This window comes from Vombatus ursinus, unplaced genomic scaffold, assembly GCF_900497805.2.
Source record: "Vombatus ursinus unplaced genomic scaffold, bare-nosed wombat genome assembly UNPS02007612.1, whole genome shotgun sequence".
NCBI lineage: Eukaryota > Metazoa > Chordata > Mammalia > Diprotodontia > Vombatidae > Vombatus > Vombatus ursinus.
Genome location: NW_020947390.1, coordinates 10,127,121 through 10,150,509, shown reverse-complemented (window position 1 = coordinate 10,150,509; position 23,389 = coordinate 10,127,121). Strand labels below are relative to the sequence as shown.

The following is a 23,389-nucleotide window of genomic DNA, read 5'->3' as shown; positions in this document are numbered from 1 at the left end:
AATACCTATCTCAGTTCTCCATGTCATTTCTTGAGCGGCTTTAGGGAGTCACTTAACTTTTAGGACCCTCAGTTTCCTCATCCATGAAAAGAGGGGATTAGACAAGATGACCTTTAAAGTCCCTTCCAGTCCTAAACCTATTATCTTACAATACCATAAATCCATGTGGTTAGTGGTGTATGTTAGCTTGTCCATGTGCGTCCTCTGCTGGGCAGGCAGTGTTAGTACTTCTGGATGGAGGTTACATACTCTTTCAGTGGTTTAGCTTTTGAAAAAAGTCATGTCATAACAATGTCAGACCCAGGGACCCTAGGGATCATTTAGCCCATTTCCTTTATTTTTTAATTTCTTTTTTATTACTATGAACTTGATAAACATCAACAAACATGACCATTTCCACATACAAAGAACAGGAAAAAAATGGTATAAAAACTGAATTTTCATTACCTACAACATAGGTGTGTGTGTGTATGAAATTGAAAATAGCAGTTCTAGCATTAGATTTCTACAGTGAATTATTTTGATATGACTGCTTGTTTGTGTACGTCTTGTACTCACCAAGTTGAAGTAAGGTCCTCGAGGGCAGAGAATTTTCTGTTTTTATCTATCTCCACAGCCTTGTCTATAGGTCAAGTCAACTAGCATTTTTTAAAGCACCTATTATGTGCCAAGCACTGTGCTAAGTGCTGGGGAAGCCAAAAAAAAAGCAAAAAACAGTACTTATTCTCAATAAGCTCACAGGGAAGGGTAAGACTGTTACCAAGGAGAGAGGTGGGGGATGGAGAGGGAAAAGGAAGCCTTGCTGAAAATTATGGCTTTTGAGTTGTGCTTTGGAATTCCTTAGATGCAAAGGAGAAAAGAGGACATTCCAGGCAGTGAGCACAGCCAGTCAGAAAGTGGATTGCATTTTCCCATAAAATACATAGTACTTACTTAAGGGTTTTGTTCTGTGGTATCACATAATCTTAGAAATGATTGCAATGTCAGAACAAACATAAAACAATTTTAAACCTCTATAATTATTAAAAATAATAAAATTATGCACCTGAGTTGTAAAAAGAACCATAAATGTACTCTACACATTAAAATAGAGGCCCCTAAAACACCATAAGGTATACATTTAGTGAATAAAAATATAATTGCACTATAACATAAATTTGTCCCAAAAAGCAATATGATAGGTATTATAAACATTAATTAAGCATTTGATTAACATCAATTTTACTTGCTTTCTTAGAAATTAAAAGAGTTTTGGAGAAGAAGGATGCAATATAGAGAGCTGTTAAAGAAAATCTGAAATTTCTTTTTGACTCAAAAAATTTCCTTGGCAAGGATATCCAAAATGATTCAATTAAACAAGGATTTATTAGGTGAGTATTATGAGCAAACTATAGACAATTCTAGTATAGACAAGTCTAGCAATCTCATTTTTAAAAACTCATTTAATCTCACTTTTTGTAGCTTTGGGAATAAATAGAGTGCTGATCTTTGAGTTTGGAAAACATGAGTTCAAAAACCTTGCCTTTGATGCCTACTCCATCAACTGGGTGGATTATTTAACCTTTAGGTGTCTCAGGGAAGTCCCCACCCTAAGAGTTCTCCACTCAATGAAATCACCAATCCTTCTAGTATTCAATAAAACTATAAGTTCCTTGGAAACCCAGAGCTCATTGCTTTTTTTTTCTGCCTGTAATAAAGCTAGGCACATAGTAAACATTTCACAAATGTTTGTTGTTATTCAGTCATTTTCAGTCATGTTCGACTCTTTGTTACCCCTTTTTGGGATTTTTTTGGCAAAGATACTGGAGGTTTGCTATTTCCTTCTCCAGCTTATTTGATAGATGAAGAAATGGAGGCAAACAGGGTTAAATGACTTGCCCAGGATCACATATCCAGTAAGTGTCTGAGGCTGGATTTGAACTCAGTTCCTCCTGACTCCAGGCCTGGTCCTCTATCTACTTTGCCACTAACTAGAGGGCCTTAATTGAAATGACAGTTTTAGTGGAGTATAAGTTTAATGGAATGGAAAAACATTTCCAAAGCACTAAATATGTGACCTTTGCATCTCAAGCCTGGGGGTCCCTTCCAGACCTGTAAAAAGTTTAGGAGGAATGATGTGGCATAAACACAACAACAAAAATTAATGAAATGGTTGCTTTAATAGAAAAGAATTTTTAAAAATTGCAAGCATTTGCATAACACTTCAAGGTTTGCAAAATGCTTTGTGTATATTATCTTATTCAATCCTCACAACAGCCCCTGAAGGAGGTGGTACTTTATCCCCATCTTACTGATGAGGAAACTGAGACAAACAGATTAAATGATTTGTCTAGGGTCACATAGGTCTGGAGGCTGGATTTGAACCCAAGTCTTGTATGACACCTTAGCCTATGAACTTGAGATCTTACACACAGAGTATGTAAGAAAAATGGACTGTTAGAAATCTCACCCCAGAAAAAGAGGCCAGGTAAATGAGGGTGTTAAAACCAACCGTGAAAATGCAGCCAGGAAAAAACTGGGAAGACTTATATGAACTGATGCAAAGTGGAGTGAGGAGAATCGGGGGCACATTGTATATCATAACAGCAATATTATAACGATGTGGGGCAGCTAGGTGGTGCAGTGGATAGAGCACCAGCCCTGGAGTCAGCAGGACCTGAGTTCAAATTCAGCCTAGACACTTGACATTTACTAGCTGTGTGACCCTTGGCAAGTCACTTAACCCCATTGCCTAGCCAAAAAAAAAAAAAATCTGTATCTATATCTATCTATCTATCTATAGTAACAATGATCAACTGTGAATAACTTAGCTACTCTGATCAAGACAATTCCAAAGGACCCATGATGAAAAATGCTATGCACCTACAGAGAGAACTGATGAACTCTGAGCACACATTGAAGCATGCTGTCTTCAATTAGTTAATTTTTCTTGCTTTTTTCTCAACATGGCTAACATGGAAATGTTTTGCATGATTTCACATGTATAATTAACATCACAATTGCTTGCCTTCTCAATGAGTGAGGGAGAGGGTGGAGGAATAGCGGGAATTTGGAACTCAAATTTTTTAAAATTAATGTTAAAGTATACAAATTAAAAAAAAAAATTAAATGTGGCCACAATATGTAGTCCTCTGCCACAATAGGAAATCTTTTCTCTCCACCCCCTTTCCTTCCCTCGTCCCCCATGAAGAATTATCAACTATGGCCAATGAGTGCAAACTATTATGGAAGGCGCGAATGCTGCCACCTGGAGCACTTTAGAAATCAAGAACTCTCGGTCACGAAGGGGTTAACTGAGTGGGGTGGGGGAGGTGGCCCTATGCTTAGGCAGGAGGGGGGAGGATTGTGGGAATTGTAGTCGTAGCCCCGCGGGCTGATGGGAAATGGAGTGCCTCTCTTTCCAACATGGCTGCCCCCAGGTAAGGTCTGGTGGGGAGCAAGGGGCCGGGTGAGGAAGAGGTTGTTAGGGCTGGCAAGGTCGGGGAAGCTGCCGCGGATCTTACCACTAGAGAGTCAAGTCGCGGCCTCCACCTGGCTATTGCTGCTCCCTTTTCGCTTCACACTGGGCGGGTCTTGAAGTCAAACTCAGAGGGATCCTATGACTGGTTCCGGGGCCTGGGCCCCCGCTTGCGGTGTGCGGCGCGGGGGGCCCTGCGTGGAGCCCTGCGCGGTGTCCGCACTTGTGTGTGCCCCTGTGGTTGGCAGGCGTTTGTGTGGTGTTTGCATTTGTATGGGCCATTTTTATATTTGTCTGCGATGTGTCCACTTATATTGCTTATCTTGATTATTTCCAGTTGTTCCTGTATGTAACTTGTTTGTTTCCCTCATTAGATTGTGAGCTCCTCGAGGGCAGGACCTGTCCTTTACCATTCTTTGTATTTAGGCCCTTAATAAATGCTTATTTACTGGTAGACAGGGCCCCAGGCAAAGCCGTTCCTCCATTTTAGGTTCCCTCACCTGATGAGCATTTAGGAATGAAGAAAATGTGTATCTGAAATTAGAATGTGAACTGGGGAGAAATAGGATTCTGTTTATTAGAGATAACTTGTAGAAAACTCAAACTTACTTCATTAAGTGAGAAACTATTCTGCCATTGTAGGTTAAGAAAAAGTTTATATGTATATGGTCGTAAGGCTCCACCTGCTGGAAACTAGATTGCTAACTGCAAATACAAACTTACCCAGATACTAATAACATTTCCCACTACTCCTTGCTAGTCTTACAACTTTGATTCATCTGCTGTTCCTTTTATTCCTTCTATCTCCCTAAGGATCCTGTACTTAAAGTAGATTTAAGTCAAATCCTGGAGGCCTTCAATACCAAGCTAAGGATTTGGACTTGAATGATGAAAGCAGCTAAAGAATATTGAGCAGTCATCAGAGAGGTGCTTAGAAAGGTTAAGTTTGGCCCCGGTATGTATAATGGAGAGACTGGAGGAGGAGAGGACAGGGAGGAGGAGACTTTTGCAGTAGATCAGGCAAGAAGTAACGAGGGCCTGGGCTACAGTGGTAGCAATGGGAATTGAAATTGGATCTGTGATGCTTTGGGAGTGGAACTGACCAGATGTGGTGACAGTGAGAAAAAAGTGTCAGATATCACTGAGATTTTGAACCTAATTGACTCTGGGAAAGTAACAGCTGAAATGAACATTATAGAAAACCCTGGTAATTCCCACTTTGTGCTATCTTCTTTGCATGGAAACCACAGACATGCATACCTAGTATTGGAAAAATATCTAACCTAATGACTCCAAGTTATTTGGAAGAGATTCTTAGGACTTTCAGATTCCATCAGAAAAGCATCACTTTGTGAAATGCTACCTCTACCCAATGTGCGACAGCTAGGTGGTACAATGAGTGCCACTCCTGAAGTCAGGAAGACTTATCTTTTTGAGTTCAAGTCTGGCCTTAGACACCTACTTGCTGTGTGACCTTGGGCAAGTCATTTAACTGTGTTATCTCAGTTTTCTTACCTGTAAAATGAGCTGGAGAGGGAAATAAGTAAACCATTCAAATATCTTTGCCAAGAAAACCCCAAATGGGGTCATGAAGAGTTGGGTACAACTGAAACAACTGAACGATATCTCTAATGCACAAAATGTGCCTTAACTTGTTTACTTTTTTTGTGCGTTTGATGATGCAAGTGCCTTGTACAAATAGTAATTAATAATAGCTAGCCTTTATATAGCTCTTTAAGGTTTGCAAAGTGCTTTACGTATGTTAACTCATTTAACCAAGCAGGCACTCAATAAATACTTGTTAAAGAAAGGAAGAAAATCCAGTGTGTTTTAAAAATAATCATTATAGAAGCAGTTGGAATATTGATATAGGACTTCCTTAATACTACAGTGGGTCTGTGATCTCATTTCTAATGTGGATAGTCTTCCATTGGTGCACGTCATGACCCATGCATGCCTTTGATTTGGAATGAATCTGTTCATGCACTTCCCTAGATCCTTCACTGAGGATCCATTCAGTTAGATGCCTTCTAGGTCTTTTTCTGTTTCATCTGTACCATTTAAGAACCCAGGTTGTCTGTCTGTCATCCCTTACTCTTTCCACATAACCAGCTCAACCTTCTCCTTTCAATCTTGTGTTTTCTTGATGCAGTCTCTTACACCAGAGGTATCAAATTTGGGCCCAAAGGGGAGGGCCCTGTGGCCCATATCATATTAAAATGTACTTGGGAAGTGTTTAACAAAATAAGTAAAATGCAATATAGGTAATGTTCATTTATGGTTTTCTAAGTCAGTATGCTGCTGTAGGGATCTTTTTCTATCTAAGTTTGACACCACTTCCTTAAGCCATTTCTGTGTGGTTCATCATTGGCAGTGGCGTGTAACTCACTTTATAGTCTTTTTGTGCTTGTGTTAAGGACATGAAAGATTCCTTGATAAATGCAACCATAGATGAAACACACTTTCCTCTTCTTGGGCGAGAGATGGGAGATTATTAGCGCAGAAGGCTGCATATGCTATCAGACTCAAATGTTTTGTTGGTTGATTTTAATTAGTTTTTTGTCTTTGTTATAAGGGAGAGTTGAGGGACATCATGGCTAGGTGGATAGAGCTGGTCTTTAAGTCAGAAACACCTGCGTTTAAGTCCATCCTCTAACACATATTGAATGTGCCACCCTGGGCAAGTCACTTTACTTCTGAATGCCCCAGGCTACTCTCTAAGATGTTAAGGTACAAAGTGGGTACTGATTTTAATTGGTAGAAGAGTTCCTCATTGGGGTATCCTATATTGTTGAAAGTGCTTGGCCAGTCAAAATAAGAAGGTAAAGGGTGGAGAAAATGGCTAATGGAAAGTAGCTCTGGATATAACTGTGGTGTAAATAACACCCAATAAAAATTTTTAAAAGGCTATCACAAAAAATAACCATTTCAGTGATCCCTCAGGTTATTAAAGTCAAGTGAGGTAGGAAGCAGAGAAATATGTGCTCATCAATTGTCTTTATTGCATCAGCTCAAGAAGGTCCCTTGACTTTCAGTCAGTGGGGTCAATGATTCCTCAAGAATTCAGCCTAACAATTCATACAGGAAAAACTAAAGGGATGAAGATTATCTTTTATTTAGACTGTGACCCCATAGCAGGGGCAGTCCATTGAGTTAACGTTTGTGTTTACACAGCTGCCTGGGTATCTTTTCTATTTACGTTGTTGTTAAACCTGGTATTTATATGGTACTTCAAGGTTTGCGGAGCACTTTACAGTTATCTAACTTTATCCTCAACATCCCTGGCAGGTAGGTGCTATTATTGCCCTGTTTTATAGATGAGGAAACTGAGGCAGATTGTTACTTGGAGTCATATAGCTAGTAAGAGTGCAAAGCCACGTATGAATTCAGGCTTTCCATATACCATGTCCTGAACTCTAATCATTGCACCACTTCAAATAATTTTATATACTGCCTGGGCATCTGGTAGTCATTGTGTATATTGTTTTCTTGGCTCTGCTTACTTCACTGTGCGTTATTAATTCATGCAGATCTTTCCATGCTTCTCTGTATTTATCATATTCATAGTTTCTTATAGTAATATTCTATTATAGTCATGTACTATTCATAGTGTGTTTAGCTACCCCCCAATTGATGAGTATTTACTTTATTTCCATTTCTTTGCTACCACAAAAAAAATATTGTTATAAATATTTCAGGATCTATATTTTTAACACAGATGTTTTCTTCTCAATATTGTGCGGTTGGGAATTTGGGCTTGAATTCTAAGGAATCAGAGGAACCCAGGGAGCAGTGTAGATATGGATGGAAAGTGCCAGGTACAAGGCAGGGATGGCATTTTTTAAAATTGCCCTTTGATAAGATTTGATGGAAAATGCTGTCCACGTCCAGAGGAAGAGCCGATGGAATCGGAATGCGGATTGAAGCATGCTATTTTCACTTTATTTTTTTTCATGGTTTTTTTCTTTTTGCAAACTAAATTTTTTTTATGTCTTGTTTCTTCTTTCACAACATAGCTAATATGGAAATGTTTTACATGATTGCGCATATATAACCTGTGTCAAATTGCTTACCATTTTGGGGGGGGAGGGAACAGATGGAGGAAGAAAATTTGGAATTCAAAATTTTATAAAAAAAGGAATGTTAAACATTGTCCAAAGATTTCATTAAAAAAAAATACCATTAAAGAAGAAAACAATTGTGCTTTGAAGATAAATATTCCATTCATATTTTTCTGCAGTGCCAGCATGGACAACAACAACCAAAGTCATCCAAAACTTAGTAAAACTGAGAAGAAGTTCTTGAGGAAACAAATCAAAGCCAGACACACGCTGCTGAGACACGAAGGCATCGAAAGTGTATCCCATGTCACTGAGGTGACTCAAAACTTTTATTGTCATTTGATTTTAAATGTAATTGCCATGCTACGTTCAAATACTTCAGAAATTTTTATTATCATTTGATTGTAAATGTAATTGCCATGCTACTTTCAAATAACCTCTTTAGGTGAAATAGTTTTGAGGAGATGTCTTACTTCATTTACACTTTAGGGTTATTTAACATTCTGGTGGGACGATATCATGATCATATATAGTTGTATAATCATATTTAATTCAACCATATCAATTTCCATTGCTTTTGTTGAGTAGCTAGAGGAAGCTTATGTTTAGGACGTAGTAACACTTAGGAGACTAGAAAAAACCTGAAGTCTAGTTCCTACTCTGTCACTTTAAGCTGTGAGGGGGCAAATTAACTAATATTTCTGAACCTCAATTTCCTTACCTTTAAAATGAGAATATCTACTCTATCTTGATCAAGTGAAACACTATATATTAATAACTGATAATTCATGTATGTAGTGCTTCAGTATTTGCAGAACATCTTTCAACAGTTCTATGAGGAAGGTGACGCAATTATTATTAGCTTCATTTTCCTGTTATGAAATGGAACCTTTGTGAGGATAAGTGACTGAATTGGGCTTTGAACCCTGCTCTTCTGACTCCAATTCTAGAACTCTTTCCATTATGCTATATTGCCTCAAAAGGATTACAGATATAACATGGTATTATTATTGTTCATTATTTCAGTTTTGGTCTATTCTGAATCATAATGTGGACTCTCCTAATAAATTTAAAATAAACACGTGAGTAGAAAACATGGTTGACATTATTTGTTGAGAGGCAATATGACTTCTGGCAGATAAGAGGTCTAGCATAGAAACTGAATATTAATGATGGGGTAATTTAAAGGAAATTTCTGATTAAGAGGATGGAAATAAGATGACAGATTAAGTGACTTTTAAATAAAGAATTAGTGCCTAAGTATATTTGAGGAACTCTATTAAGTGAGGAGATATTCAAAGAAGTTCAAAGATATTTAGCCATTTGCCCTCCTTCCACCTGCACCTCAGCCTCCATCAGTGGCACTGTTTGTTTCTCCTGATGTTGCTGCTGAGGTGACCCAAGGATTAAATGGATGCCCCACCTGGCATCAGTTCTGATTGCTGCAGGGCCATGCTTTTTATTTTCTCTTCACAAGAACCATTTGACATAGTAGTAAGAAAAGAGATGGGAAGAGAAGCATTTAAGAGATTCTTAAACTATATTTGAGATTCCTCTGGCTTTGTTTACCAGCCTTGATCAAACCACAGGTGACTCCTAAAGAGTGAGATTACATTGGAACCTCTTATTTTATTTTTAAAGCTTTTCTCTGATAAGCAAACTCTACTCTAGCCCTTCTAGTCTTTCCTGGATGTTTGGATCTTTTTAAGTTCTTAGCATTTAACAGATTTCCCTTCAACTTTTTGGCTAACGGACCATGACAAAACAAGATTTTATAGACCTGATCTCCCATATGCCTTTGACGAAAAAAAAAATTGTTGATCTTTTATCCGGCTTAAAAAACAATTAAATTTTGGATATCTACAAAAAAATCTTCATTACATTTTGACAACAATTCACATTCTCTAGAAAATGTATTTTTCAAACATTAACTCATTATTCTATGATTTGGCTCATAGGATTATTAACTAGGAGAGGGTTGAGTGGTCATTTAGTCCAACCTCCCTTATTTTACAGATAATGAAAATTGGTCCTAGAATGGTTAATTGAATTGCCCATGGTCATCCAGATAGTAAGTGGCAGAGCTGGGTTTTGAACTCAGATCTTCTAACTTTTGAACCATTGCTTTAACTTTTGGACTGATCTGCAGATAATTTAGAGAAGACCTGTAAAGGAAACCAGTGGTTTTGAGGATATTCTTTGAGAACTGTAGTGCCGCCATAGAGATAAGAAAAGTACTGTGAACACATTAGGTGTTCCATAAATATTTTGTGTTCTGAGAAAAATCATTCAAGCTCTCAAGTTTTAAACCAAATTTTCTGGATTTTATAAAAGATTGTATTTTCAGAAAAATAACTTTTCAGATTATATCTGAAAAATACACTTATACGTAGATTTTACAATTAAAGATGAAACAATGGCTAATGTTGAGGTAAGTTTGTTATCCTTTGGCTAAAACTGTAAGTTAAAGTTAGGTTTGTCAGAGTAAGGTGTAGGAGAGGAACAATGACTTGAAGTATTAATATGAAATCTCTAGCTAACACCTGAAGGGTTAAAATGCAGAAAGAGGAATAAGATAAGAAAAGAAAGAAGCTCTCCTCATTCCTACCTTGTTCTTTGTCTTTCTTCCACACTTTGTTTCTGTCTTTTTTTTTCCCCAAAGGGAACAATATGGAACCTTGGCAATCATCAGCTATTCTAGCCTCAGAGCCTGTCTACCTGTCAGTCTCTCTGTCTGTCTTTCTCTGACACTCTGTCTGTCTCTTTGTCTCTGTCACACATGTGCGCGAGTGTGCACAGACAGACAGACACACACACACATGTTTGCTCTTAAGGCTATCCTGAAATTCATACCACTGTTTGCCTTGTAGTGCAGTCTTACAATAATCATCTTATAATGAGGTCCTTTTGACAGGTTATAGACTAAACTTTCTTTATTAATGAAGTCCAGAAAGGACCCATATTAGATATATGAAATTGAATTCTAGTCCAAAGTATTTATTGTTATAGCAAGATTCTTGTGTGTGGGTGGGTAGGATGGGAGCATGGAGTCGGCCGTGATAGATTATCTACTTTACCTTTGTTGTCATCAGGTTTCATTCTTTAAAGTTTTTATGGCAGAGACCTATACTTCCCTACTTATTTTGTTAGTGAAGGTCTGGTGAGTCACAAACTAATCTCTTCCTTGATGAGAGGCTTATTTCTGCTGTGTTTCAATATTCTTAGAAGTAGTAGATGATAAAGTAAAGGTTATGTATGATCCAGACCAGACAGCAAATTTTTCTCTGTTCAAGGACTTTGGCTGTGAGACCAAATGGATGTGTCATCAGAAGAAAGATACAAAGAAGAGAAAAAAATATTTCCCTGAATAAAGTTTAGTACAAGGCAGCAAAAAAAAAAAAATCACATTTGCTGAAAGTTCTGTGACTCCTAGATGATGTATATCACTTATAGAAAACTTTGTCTGAAAGAGATTTTATAAAGCTGTACATTGGTTAATTTAACTAGCTTGGTGTTGGACAAATTTTTACATGTGTTTCATCTTAAATAGAACCTATAATTAATGCTGCATTGGAGTGTAATTTTAAAAAACTCAGTTGTTCTTGGAAATAATGTAAAATAGTTGTGTTAGATTGCCTTTGTGTGATTATATTAAATTTATATTTATAGTTAATAACCATGATCTATATTTTGAATTTGGGCTGGTATATACATTTTACTTTTCGAAAAAACAATATATGTAATAAGTTGACATTTGCTGTGGACACAAAGTATCAAATTTTGGGCTTTTATATAAAATTTTTATATAAATTATATGTAAAATTATTGAGCCAATTAATCATTGAATACTTATAAAACAATACTCATTTTTTTCCTCTGGCATTATTGTATTAGTAGAATATTCTTTTAGGATAAACAAATCAATTTTGATTGCTAATGCCTCTTTTTTTTGGTTTTGTTTTAATTAGAGCCTTGTCGTTGCCAATGGAGGTTTGGGTAATGGTGTGAGTAGAACCCAGCTGCTTAGGGTATTAGAGAGATGCGGATCGGTGGAAGCTCTCTTAATGCTGCCCAACAAACCCTACTCCTTTGTAAGATATAGGACCAAAGAGGAATCCAAAAAGGCCTATGTAACCCTCAATGGAAAGGAAATGGTAGATGACTTGGGACAAAATATCACTCTGTACTTAAACTTTGTGGAAAAAGGTATTTTGTTTGTTTATCCTCTGAGGATGATTCTTGATTTTTACCTTAGTTCATGTTCTTTTTTTAAAATTGGACTTATAAAATGAGCTTGTAAAATGAAAGTTAGTTAAATAACAGGCCTATTTAGCCATTGGAGCAGCTAGGTGGCACAGTGGATAGAGTGCTAGGCCTGGAGTCATCTTCCTGAGTTCAAATGTGGCCTCACACATTTACTAGCTGTGTGACAATGGGCAAGTCACTTAACCCTGTTTGCCTCAGTTTCCTCACTTATAAAATGAGCTGAAGGAGGAAATGGCAAACCACTCCAGTATCTTGTCAAGAAAACTCCAAAAATGAGGTCATGAAGAGTTAGATGCAACTGAAATGATTGAACAATAATGAACAACATTTAGCTACTGGTTCTATTGATAGTACAAAAATGTCCAATTGATAAATATTAAATCATCGTGGGATTCATAGTGCCGACCATGTTGCTTAATCAATTAAAGTCATTTTGAGATTCAGATTCATTGTTGAGGATCACCCTCCATGGCCGTCTGCTTAAACTTGGGAAATAGAAGGAACTCTATATTTACTTGTCCTCCCAGGGAAGAATTTAATAGATCAAATTTACATTGCATCAAAATGTGTTTCAAAAGGAAATTTTAAAGGATCATTTTTAAAGAATGTTTTTGTGTTTTAAAAAATATCTTGTGCTTCATCTCTGCCTAATTACAAAATTTTTCCAGTTTTAAGTTCATGGGCTAAATTTGGACCTCTCCTCCCAATCCTTGATTAGATTATGTCTCAGTTTTATATGCCTCTAATCAGTTTTTAAAAATTAAAATTAGGAAACAGTTTTTATTAGAAAGCTAAATATTGTCCCTGTCATTTCCCGTCACTTTTTCTTTCTTCTCTATTAAGGACACTTATTAAAAAGTAGCCTAGAGTAAGTGAATTTAGAAGTTTTTTCTTCTCTGAAATGCAGTAATGCAATCTGCCAAATTTTCAAAGCTACTGCACTCACGTTTATAAACTTGTGACTTTGTGAATGAGAATAGAATAAAATCAAAATTATTTTGGTACTTGTCAGTAGTGAATACCCACTGAACTGCAAATTCACAAAGTGTTTTTACTTTTTCTAGTATTTCAGAGAGAAATGGAAATTTTATTTAAGCTTATAGTTGATTTATGTTTTGTTCAAAGAATACTATGCCCAATTTTATCTTTAAACTGAAGCCATTCACAAGGCTTTATCTATATGTCATTTGTACAGTATATCACAGTATTTAAATTAGTGGACTTGTGTCAATAAAATACAATGAAATCCTGTTAAAGTTTATAACTTATAGCTTACATTTACATAGCACTTTATCCTCCCAAAGTACTTTCCATATGTTCCTTTCATTTCAACAGCAAGCATTTATTAAACACCTACCCTATGTAAGACACTGTGCTATACCCTAGGGATGTAAAGACAAAGCAAGGAATGGACTGCCCCTAAAATGTTTGTATTCTACTGGGAAGATAGAGCATTTATACAAAAATGTAAATGCAAGGCAACTTGAGGAGGGTAAGTACTAACAACTGTGGGCACTAGAAAAATACCTCTTTTCTATTCTTATAATGACCTGGTGAGGTACACGGTGCTAGTGTTCTCCCTGTTCTTAGATGAGGACACAGACTTAGAAGAGTTAAGTGACTTGCCCAAACTTATATAATGATGAAGATGACGATGATGATGATGATGATGATGAACATTTATATAGGGCTTTAGGGTTTGTAAAGTGCTTTACATATTTTATCTCATTTGATCCTCACAACAACCTTCTAAGGTTATCCTTATTTTACAGATGAGGAAACTGAGGCACAGAGAGGTCAAGTGACTTTCCCAGAGTCACACAACGAGTAAGGGTCTGAGGCAGAAACCGAACTCCGGTCTTCCTAACCCCAATTCCCACACTCTCTCTACTGTGCCACCTCGCTGTCTAACTAGTAAGCAGCAGCTGGACTGGAATCTAGATGTTCTGATCTAGAGTCTACTGCTGTTTTCACTGTACCAGCTTGTGATTGCATGAACTTGGATATACCACATGTCTTTGAAAGTGTTCTAGCCTCTAGCAGACTTTTTTTTTTTTTGTTAATCTCCTAATACTTTTAAGGGGCAGCTAGGTGGCACAGTGGAGAGAATTCCAGGCCTGGAGTCAGGAAGACTCAGGAAATGGCAAAGAAAACCCCAAATGGGGTCATGAAGAGTTGGACATGACTGAAAAAAATGAACAACAAAAAATACTTTTAAGCATGGATTTCCCAGTACTTGTTTTCTGTACCTGCATTCTAATCAATTATCCCTTCAGAATTGCAGTTATATTTGGAGCCATTTGGAAGATATTATGGAAGATTTCTCTATTGTTATTATCAGTTTCTTAGAGAGTAGTGTTTTAGTTTTTATTTTCTGTAGTTGACTATAACATAGTGTTCAGTGTCCTAGAAAAAGTAACTGTACGTTAAGACTCCTGCATGGAATGACTAGAGAGCGCTTGATATTTCATTTAAAGAAGCATGTTGTTGGACATTTCAAAAATCTGATAAACGTTGTTTCTTGTGCAGGATTTGAAAAAGTAATTCAATCATGGTTGAACACAATACCTAAGTAAGAGACTGTTTCTTTTGTTACTGATGATGACAGTGGGCAAAACTCATTATATTTCTTCTTAGTTTTTGCTTTTGCATTTTTCACATGTAATGTATAACTGGGTCAATTTTTATATTCTATGAGTGAAATTTAGGCAATTTATGACTTGGAGTATGGATATATGGATAGAATTACTATTTTGTATGCAATTATTTTAATTTTATTTCTCTAGTGCATTGGGAAGATCTTAGGCCTCCAGTATTACCTCCAGGCCTCATGATCGTGGAAGAAATTGTCTCTCCTGAGGATGAGAAAATGTTATTGGAAAGTATTGATTGGACTGACAATTCTTTTGGTCAAAATGGTAAGTGAAAGTTATGGAAATCAAGTCTTTGCAGATCTCAAGTGATTGTCTTTACATGCTTTTCTGTTTCTCTGTCACCCTAATTGGTGCATATTCTCAATGGCATGGGTTCTTCAGGACAGCTTACTGTCTTGTTGTGACTTCTCATCTTATACCGGGGTTGCCTAGGCCTTTCCATAAATCCTCTGTGGAGGATTCACACAATGTGCTAGAGACCTTTTTCTTACTCCTTTGGTATCCTGGGGATACCAGTGTAGTGTTCTGTCTGTCTTTTGGTATTCCCCATTCTCTCTAAATGACTGATTTCCCTCTTTTTCTAGTTATACAGGTCCTTGATGATGTATTTTACACCTCTTCTCAAATACCAGTTGTCTGGTAACCTGCTACAACCTAATTATGTCTACCTTATTTCTAGGGTCCTTTGGGTTATTTATACTTGGAATTTGTCTGAGATCTTAGTATTCCATGATTTATGGCTATTTGGCAGCACTGGGGGAATATTAGTTTTAAAAGAGATGGTCCTTTGCAGCAAGGAGCAATTTGGGGTTATTGAAAATAACTTGCAATCTTCCTCAATTCAGTTCAGTTCAATCATTCTCCTCCTACTTAATTCTAGACCCAGATAATTTTCCATCTACGAGACTTACCTAAGATATATATAGAGAAAGAGACAGTATGGTGTTGTGTGTACAGTATATCTGTGTATATACACACACATTAACCATACATGCATACATACATACACCATGCATGTATGTAAATATGTGATGTGATTGTTTTCCTTAGAAATCTGACTGATGTTTTATTGCAGCTTTGAGATGACTGAATTCCTGGGGACTGTGTGTAAGCTCTAGCAGGTTCTCACAAGATAGAAAGGTATCAAATACTGACTCAGTGATGGATTCTATGCTTGTTATCTAGTAATTAGCCTAACTCAGTTTGGTGAGGTTCATAGCCAAGTTGGCCATGGGGTGATGAATTTTTTTGGCCACAGTAGCATACACACATGAATGCATATATGCCCAGTGACACACATGCACGTGCAAACAGACACACAATCACCCACCCAACTAGATGAGATACGCTGCCTAATGTGCCTTTTTCATCCATTTTGTTTTTACAATGTTGATGTTTAAAGCAATTTTCTTTTTTTTTGGCAAGGCAATCAAGATTAAGTGACTTGCCCAAGGTCACACAGCTAGTGAGTATCATGTGTCTGAGGCCGGATTTGAACTCATGTCCTTCTGACTCCAGGGCCAGTGCTCTATCCACTGTGCCACCTAACTGCCTCAAGCAATATTTTTTAAAAAATTATTATGGATTTCACTGAGGAGACATTAGAACATTCTGGGGCTCTCTGCAATTGATGCATTGTCATCTGCAAATAAAAAAATTTGGAGAAACTAATGTATTTGTCCATGCCATAAGTCCCAGGCAGGATCTCGACCAAAGAAGGACTTCCAGCTGATGGCAAACTTCTCTAAGGTCTCTTGTTCTTTTGTAACTCAATTCTGAGTTATTCTTAGTATTCATGTTTTTTTTTTTTCAGAGTTAAGCAAATTATACTAATAATACTTTGTTACCATGGTGCAGATTTCCTATAAGAACTAGGAAGACTGTGTTCTCATCATTTCTTATAGTTAGAACCTCAGATATTTCAAACTTTCTTTTTCAGTTTTAAAAATCTAATACCATTCTCTTTAAATCACTAAAGCTCTGAGTGCTCCCTCAGATTTAAAGCTCTCTAGTTCATTAGTAGCAATGTGAGTGACAGGATAGTATTTAAACCAGCCATTGGGTGAAATCTTAATTGTTACAATTTTAGACTTGAAGAAGCACTAGATACAAAAGCAGGATATTTGGTTAATTTTGTTGAATTCATCAGCAGAAAGAGTTGTTTGTAAATACTGCAGCTTCCTCTATGAATTCTTGCATAGTGGTAACTTTGAAGCATATTAAAAGGCTAAGCGTTTTTTCCCCAAAGAAATCACTTCTTTTTTTTTCTTTTCCATTTACTCTTTTTTACAGCTCAGAAATCTTTAAAACATAGAAAAGTAAAGCATTATGGGTATGAATTTCGCTATGATAACAACAATGTAGATAAGGACAAACCATTACCTGGAGGTAAGATATTGTTAATAGATATTGGTGCCACATTTCAGTTGTAATATGCACTATAGGAAATAAGGTCTCCCTTGTAATAACTGCATCCTAGTTGAGGGGAGGCTAGTTACTTTGTTATTAGTGGCGTTTGAAAATAACTGAAAGTTTACTACTCATGTCCACAGTGAAGTAAAGTTGGTGCCATTTGATTGTGTGTGGTATGACCAGAGATTTGGAATGAAAATTCAAGACTCATCTCATTATAGTCAAAAATTGAAGATGTTTATCGTTTATAATCGAAATGATTGTAAGATACAGTGGATAGAGTGTTGGACGTGGAGTCGGGATGACGTGGGTTCAAATCCTGCCCCGTATGCTTTATACCCAGGGGCAAATCAGTAAACCAGTTGGTCAACAAGTCTTTATTAAGTGCTTACTATGTGCCAGATGCTGTGCTAGCACTAGGAATACAAAAATAAGCAAAAAGAAAGGCAGTCTTTCCCCTCCAGGAGCTTATATTCTCATGGGGAAGACAACACATTTTACATGTTGAAATTGAAAAAGGTTGTGTGGTAGGAAGTGGGGGGAGAGAAAAGGAGAAGATGAGGCAGTTAGAGGGTGCAGCAGGTAGAACACTGGGCCAGAAGTCAGGAAGAACTGAGTTCAAATCCAGCCTCAAACACTAGCTCTGTGACCCTGGGCAAGTCACTTAACCCCCTTTTGCTCTGTGCCTGGTACATAGTAGGCACTTAATAAATGTTGATTAAATTGGATTTGATTAGAAGAAGGTACATGGCTCAGAGGCATGAAGAGATGTCTGGAGCATGATGGAGAAGTTTGGAGGAGCGGAATCCGATGGAAAATGAAATCACTTGATCTCTCTGAGCCTCAGTTTTTTCACTTAGAAAATCAGAGAATCAAACTCGATGATCTTTAAATCTCTGATCCTATGATACAGTAAGCTGTGCATATTATTTAAGTGGGATTCAAAGGAAAGGAGGAAGCAGCATAATATATCAGAAAGAATAATGGGCCTTTAGGGGTCAGGGCAGCTGGGTTCTGGTCCCAGAAGATTTTCCATTAAGTAGCTATGTGACATTGGACTCTGGACTTTCTAGTTTTTTGTTTTTTGTTTTTTGTTTTTTTGATAATTTATTTTTAGTTTTCAACATTCTCTTCAGTAAGATTTTGAGTTTTAAATTTTCTCTTCTGCCCACTCCTCTCCCTCCCCACCCTCCAAGACAGCATGCAATCTGATATAGACTTTACTTATACATTCATATTAAGCATATTTTCCCATTAGTTATGTTGTAAAGAACAATTACAACTAATGGGAGGAACCATGAGAATGACGCAATAAAACAACAAAGGAAAAGGAGAGCAAATAGTATGCTTCCATCTGCATTCAGACTCCATAGTTCTTTCTCTGGATGTGACTAGCAATATCCATCATGAATCTTTTGGAATTGTCTTAGATTCTTGCATTGCTGAGAAGAGATAAGTCTGTCAAAGCCAGTCATCGCACAATATGGCTGTTATCGTGTACAATGTTCTCCTGGTTGTGCTCATTTCACTCTGCATCAGTTCATATAAGTCTTTCCAGGTTTTTTTGAAGTCTTCATGCTTATCATTTCTTATGGGACAATAGTATCCCATTACATTAATATACCACAACTTGTTCAGCCATTCCCTATTGATGGGCATCCCCTCAATTTCCAATTCTTTGTCACCACAAAAAGAACTGTTAGAAATATTTTTGTACATGTGGGTTGGACTTTCTAGTCTTCATTTTTCAAATGAGAGGTTTGGACTATGTTCCACCTCTCAAATTTTGTAATTGCATATGCTTTGGATAAGTTCTTCAACTGAATATGAAATTCTTCAAAATTGAGAGGAAGAAAGAAAAACCAAGAAACAAGTTTTGTGAATTGAAATCCTCTGCCTTCTGTTTCTCTCCACCCCCTAAGAATGATTAGTATTGATTTGGTAACAAAAGAAAAATACCTTGCACCACAACTTTACTTTTACTGCAATCTTTTTGAATTTTTAGTGTTTTATTTCATAAAACAACATGTTATAAATAATAAATAAAATATAGCTATATTAGAGAGTCACCTTGAAGTTGGAAAAAGAAAGATGGACTTGGAGTCAGGAAAACCCAGGTTCAAGTTCTGCGCTTGATACATACTGGCTGTGTGTATAAATTATAATCTGTATTGGTGGAGGGAAATTCTGCAACAATGAAATTACAGATCTAGACCCCCAAAAATGTATCACTGGGTTTTTTTAAGTTATATTCTGATTTGACCTATTACTTCATCACTCTTGGGGACTTGTTCTTTTATAAAATGCAAAAATTCTTAGTCATTGTTGAATTTTGCTCTAAAATCTTATGCAGCAACCAAAACAATTATAAAATTTGAAAAATATTTGGTATTTTGTGGGAGGTATGAGTAGTTTGTCTTTTGGATTTCTTTGTTGTCATTTGGTTATAGACCTAACTGTTAGATTTAGAATAAAACATTTCTAGTCTACTGTTTTATACTTATAATTTTAACTGCAGGTCTTCCTGATATTTGTAACAGTCTTTTAGAGAAGTGTTTGAAAGGAGGACACATTAAATATATCCCTGATCAGTTGACAATAAATCAGTATGAACCTGGGCAGGGTGAGTACTTCTTCTTCTGAAAATTCCGAAGTCCATATTTCATTTTTAAAAAGTAACGGAAATAACCCTGAAGAATATAATGTCCTATTAATATTACTTGTTTTTACAACACTTGCCTCATAAATTATTACTGTTTTGCTGTTACTAATTACTTCTGTTTGACCTTGGTCTGATAGAAATAGTCTAGGAGCTATATAGAACTTTTATTTAAAATATTGGTGATTCTATTAAAAATAGTTGTCTGGAACTCTTTTCATCTCCTGTTTCCACTAGAGAAATTAAAAAAAAAAAGTTGTCTAAAATGTGAGAAAAGGAAGAAATGAATAATTAATTGAAAAAGATGAGCTCAACAGGGAAATGAACAATAGATGAAGAACAGTTGTGGGAAGATTGGCAGTATTGTCAGATGGCTTTGCTCTTCCCACATCAGAACCTCTGTAGATAGCAAATTTAGGTTCAGAGACTCACAAGAAATCCCCACATCAGAGTTGTCAACCTTTTGGGGCAGGCTGAAACCTTGGGATATGACTTGAACTGGATTAAAATATAATCAGAAAATGTTTAACAAAATAAATAAAAATACAGTACAATGTAGATAATGTTAATTTGTAGTCTTCTAAATCTTCCATTTGAGTTTGACACTACTGCCTTGATTGATCTCAACTAATCTGGCAACACTCTCTTCTGATATTTGGAACATATCAGACTATTGTGAGGAATACATAAACTCCTTGAAGGGAAGGTCTGTCTCAAATGCTTTTTAAAAATTTCTCCTGTGGGTAGGGTTCTCCCTTAGAGAAAACAAATGTTCAGGCATTTAATTAATTGATTTATAGAGAGTGAATAAACAGAAAAGCCATGCCTTCAGTCAAGGCTGTCCTTAGATTTGATTTCTATCTATGACTTAGGTTGTATTCACACCTGGTTAAAATTCACTGCTTTCAGGAAATGGCTTTTGTGATGAAGTGGCATTGATGCTTCGGCAGTTGAAATCCTTCTGAATTCTGGCCACTCCTGTACCTTTTTCCTCTCCAGCTTTATCTTGGGCTCCAGTAGGGCCAGTCAGTGTCTCAAGTAAGAAGTAAATCTGATGAGCTGAACTTAGGCCCAGTAGAATTTTTCCGGAATCTTAAAACATAGAACAACCCACTGTATTTAGTTCTAAGTTGAGAAATCATATTTACCTTACCTTTCCCTTTTGGTTAAAATTATAATATTTTCCTTGCTATTGCTTGAGCTTTTCATTATACTAAATATAGCCAATTAATCAATCAACAAGTATTTATTAAACACATATGTGCCAAGCATATAAGCCCATGTCTAGAATATGTATGTGTGTGTGTATACATATATGTACACAGATATAGTGTGTGTCTTTATGTGTATATAAACTTTTAACAAGAAAGAAAAGAAAATGACGTACTAATTCTGTTTCAGGAATTCCTCCTCACATTGACACCCATTCTGCTTTTGAGAATGAGATCATCTCTCTCAGTTTGGGAGCAGAGGTAAATGCTCTTAAGTTCTAATTAGCTGATGCATTTAATATAACATTGTTTTGTATGTTTTGCTTTACATAGAACTATTTCCTGTGTTTCTTAATTTTTAGTGTAGACAGGCTCGTCTATGCTTAGTATACAAAACAAGGCTGCTATAATGGATGTAGTATGTGATTCTGTATGAGAGAACGCAGCCTTCCAAAAAGAAACAGAAAAGAAGAGCTAACCTGCAGAGCAAGAATGAATAGTGATCATGCATTTTATCACTTATTTTTTGTGTAGGTAATTTGTGTGCTGTTATTCTGCCTTGGTGTGCTTAGTTGAAGATGACTGAGCCTGGATACTTCCAGTCTTGTACCCTCTCTGATATGGTGCTATGTTTGTCAATTATTTTCAGTGCAGGTGACTTGTGTACTGGTTCTGTCCTAGGTACTTGCAGAAGGTTACATAGTATACCAACAATGTTTTACTTCAGTTTCTTCATCCCCCAAATAGTAGATAGATTACATGACCTCTCAGCTCTCTTCCAGTGTTAAATCTAGGATTCTGTGATCATTTGGTATCTGAGAGTTCAGTCACCAGTTTTCACTTAGACCCCCTCAGGCTTTCTTCCTTAATGCTCATCTCATCCTGAAAAAGTGTGAACATTTTCCAGGTTGCTCCTTTTATTACACATTTTCAGTAGCACAGTTGGTAGTCAAGGGCCTTTGCACCAACTCCTTCCACTTTACCAATGCAAAATTGCAGTCTAAGAGAGAAGAGAGCATATGCAGGCTTGATAGGAAGGAAAGGGTGTCTTTCTAATGTTTTGCTTAATTACGGAACTTTCCACTTGGAAGGGATCTCAAGAATTTTCTATTCCAACCTGTACTTGAATAGGAATCTCATTGATAATGAATCTAAAAAGTGAACATTCAGTTTCTAGTGATGGGGAACTCATCTGTTTTTTTGTTTGCTTGTTTGTTTTGTTTTTTTGGCAGCTCTAATTGTTAGGAAACTTTTCCTTACGTTGACTTGAAACTCACCTCTCTGAATAGCCTTGTTCTGTTCTCTGTGGCCAAATGGAACAAGTCTGATCTTTCTTCTGTTGTGACAGCCTCTCAGATACTTAAAGGCAGAGATCATGTACCTTCTTAGTCTTTCCGTTATTGAGATAAATACTTCTAATGCTTTCAGCAACATGTATGTAGCCTATTACAGTTGACAAAGTGCTTTTCACAAAGTAATCCTAAGAAGGAAAGTAAAAATATTAACTCTTAAATGAGGCAATAATAAGTGACAGAGCTGAAGCTCATATCCAGGGCTTCTGATTCTAAATCTAGGGCTTATTTCTCTTATACTGGTTTTGCTTTTCGACATTGCATTAGGTAATAGGGAGAGTTGCCTCTGCATGAAGTATATGAGGAGGTTACAATCCTGTTTAGCCTCTGGTGGATTGCTCGGGTCAGGTTCCCTACAATTTGCTGTGTGCATCTCTAAGCTCACTTCAGCGATTCAATTTAACAAAAATCTACAGAGTACCTACTATGTTCCTGTCACTCGACTAGACTTTGGGGATTTAATGATCAAAACCAAACTTCCTTGTCCTCAAGGAGAAGAACCAAGGGTGCCATGACTGAAAACAGTGTCTGTGACTGAAAACTGTATCTGTGGTTGAAAACAGTATGTGTGAAACTGAAAACAATGTGACTGAAAACTGTGTCTGACTGAAAATAGTGTGTGTGGCTGCAAACAGTGTCTGTGACTGAAAACATGTGTATGTGACTGAAAACAGCGTGTGACTGAAAACTGTGTGTGCCACTGAAGACAGTGTGTTTGTGACTGAAAATACTGTGTGACTGAAAATAGTATGATTGAAAACAGTGTTTGTGACTGAGGCAAACTGTGGTCATAGAGAAGTCAAAGAAGCCTAAAGATGTAAAGATCCTTAGAGAACATCTCATTAAATTCTGTCCATGAGAAGTGAATGACTTGCCTAATTAGCAAATTAGCAGAAGAACCAGGCTTGAACTCAGTTTCCCTAACTCTTAATCTGGTCTTTGTTGCCCCTTATAGATGGTTTAATCTTTCCTGCTGATATAATTCATATAGTGACAGATAAAATCCTGTGGACCTATATTTTGATTTTCTTCTTTACCTAGAAAAAAGTTATAAAAAATAGTGTTTACCAAATCAGTCATTCAACAAATATGTATTGAGTACCAGTTATGTGTAAGGCCCTCTGTACTTGGGCAGTAACGGATAAAGAATGGACACCATATCAATGGTATGGTGATAAGTGCTGTTTAAGTTTCAAGATGGGAAAGGTTGCTCTCACCTGATGCAATCCAGAAGCCTTTTTTTAGGATATACTGTTTGAGCTAGTTCTTATCTTCTTGGTAGTCAAAATCTATTGGCCATGGTTTTTGTCTTTTCCA

The 23,389-nt window shown here is 36.7% G+C and overlaps 1 protein-coding gene across 1 annotated transcript in view; it reads left to right on the top strand.

The window, feature by feature from the left end:
• Nucleotides 1-3,372: 3,372 nt before the first annotated feature.
• The window catches only part of ALKBH8 (alkB homolog 8, tRNA methyltransferase), a 50,214-nt gene continuing 30,197 nt past the window's right edge, over nucleotides 3,373-23,389 (top strand). The window contains exons 1-7 of the mRNA XM_027849534.1: nucleotides 3,373-3,419; nucleotides 7,698-7,833; nucleotides 11,487-11,724; nucleotides 14,571-14,702; nucleotides 16,731-16,826; nucleotides 19,369-19,473; nucleotides 20,911-20,981. Of these exons, the coding sequence (XP_027705335.1) occupies nucleotides 3,406-3,419; nucleotides 7,698-7,833; nucleotides 11,487-11,724; nucleotides 14,571-14,702; nucleotides 16,731-16,826; nucleotides 19,369-19,473; nucleotides 20,911-20,981 (792 nt within the window). The 5' untranslated portion in view covers nucleotides 3,373-3,405. The remainder of the gene's footprint in view (nucleotides 3,420-7,697; nucleotides 7,834-11,486; nucleotides 11,725-14,570; nucleotides 14,703-16,730; nucleotides 16,827-19,368; nucleotides 19,474-20,910; nucleotides 20,982-23,389) is intronic.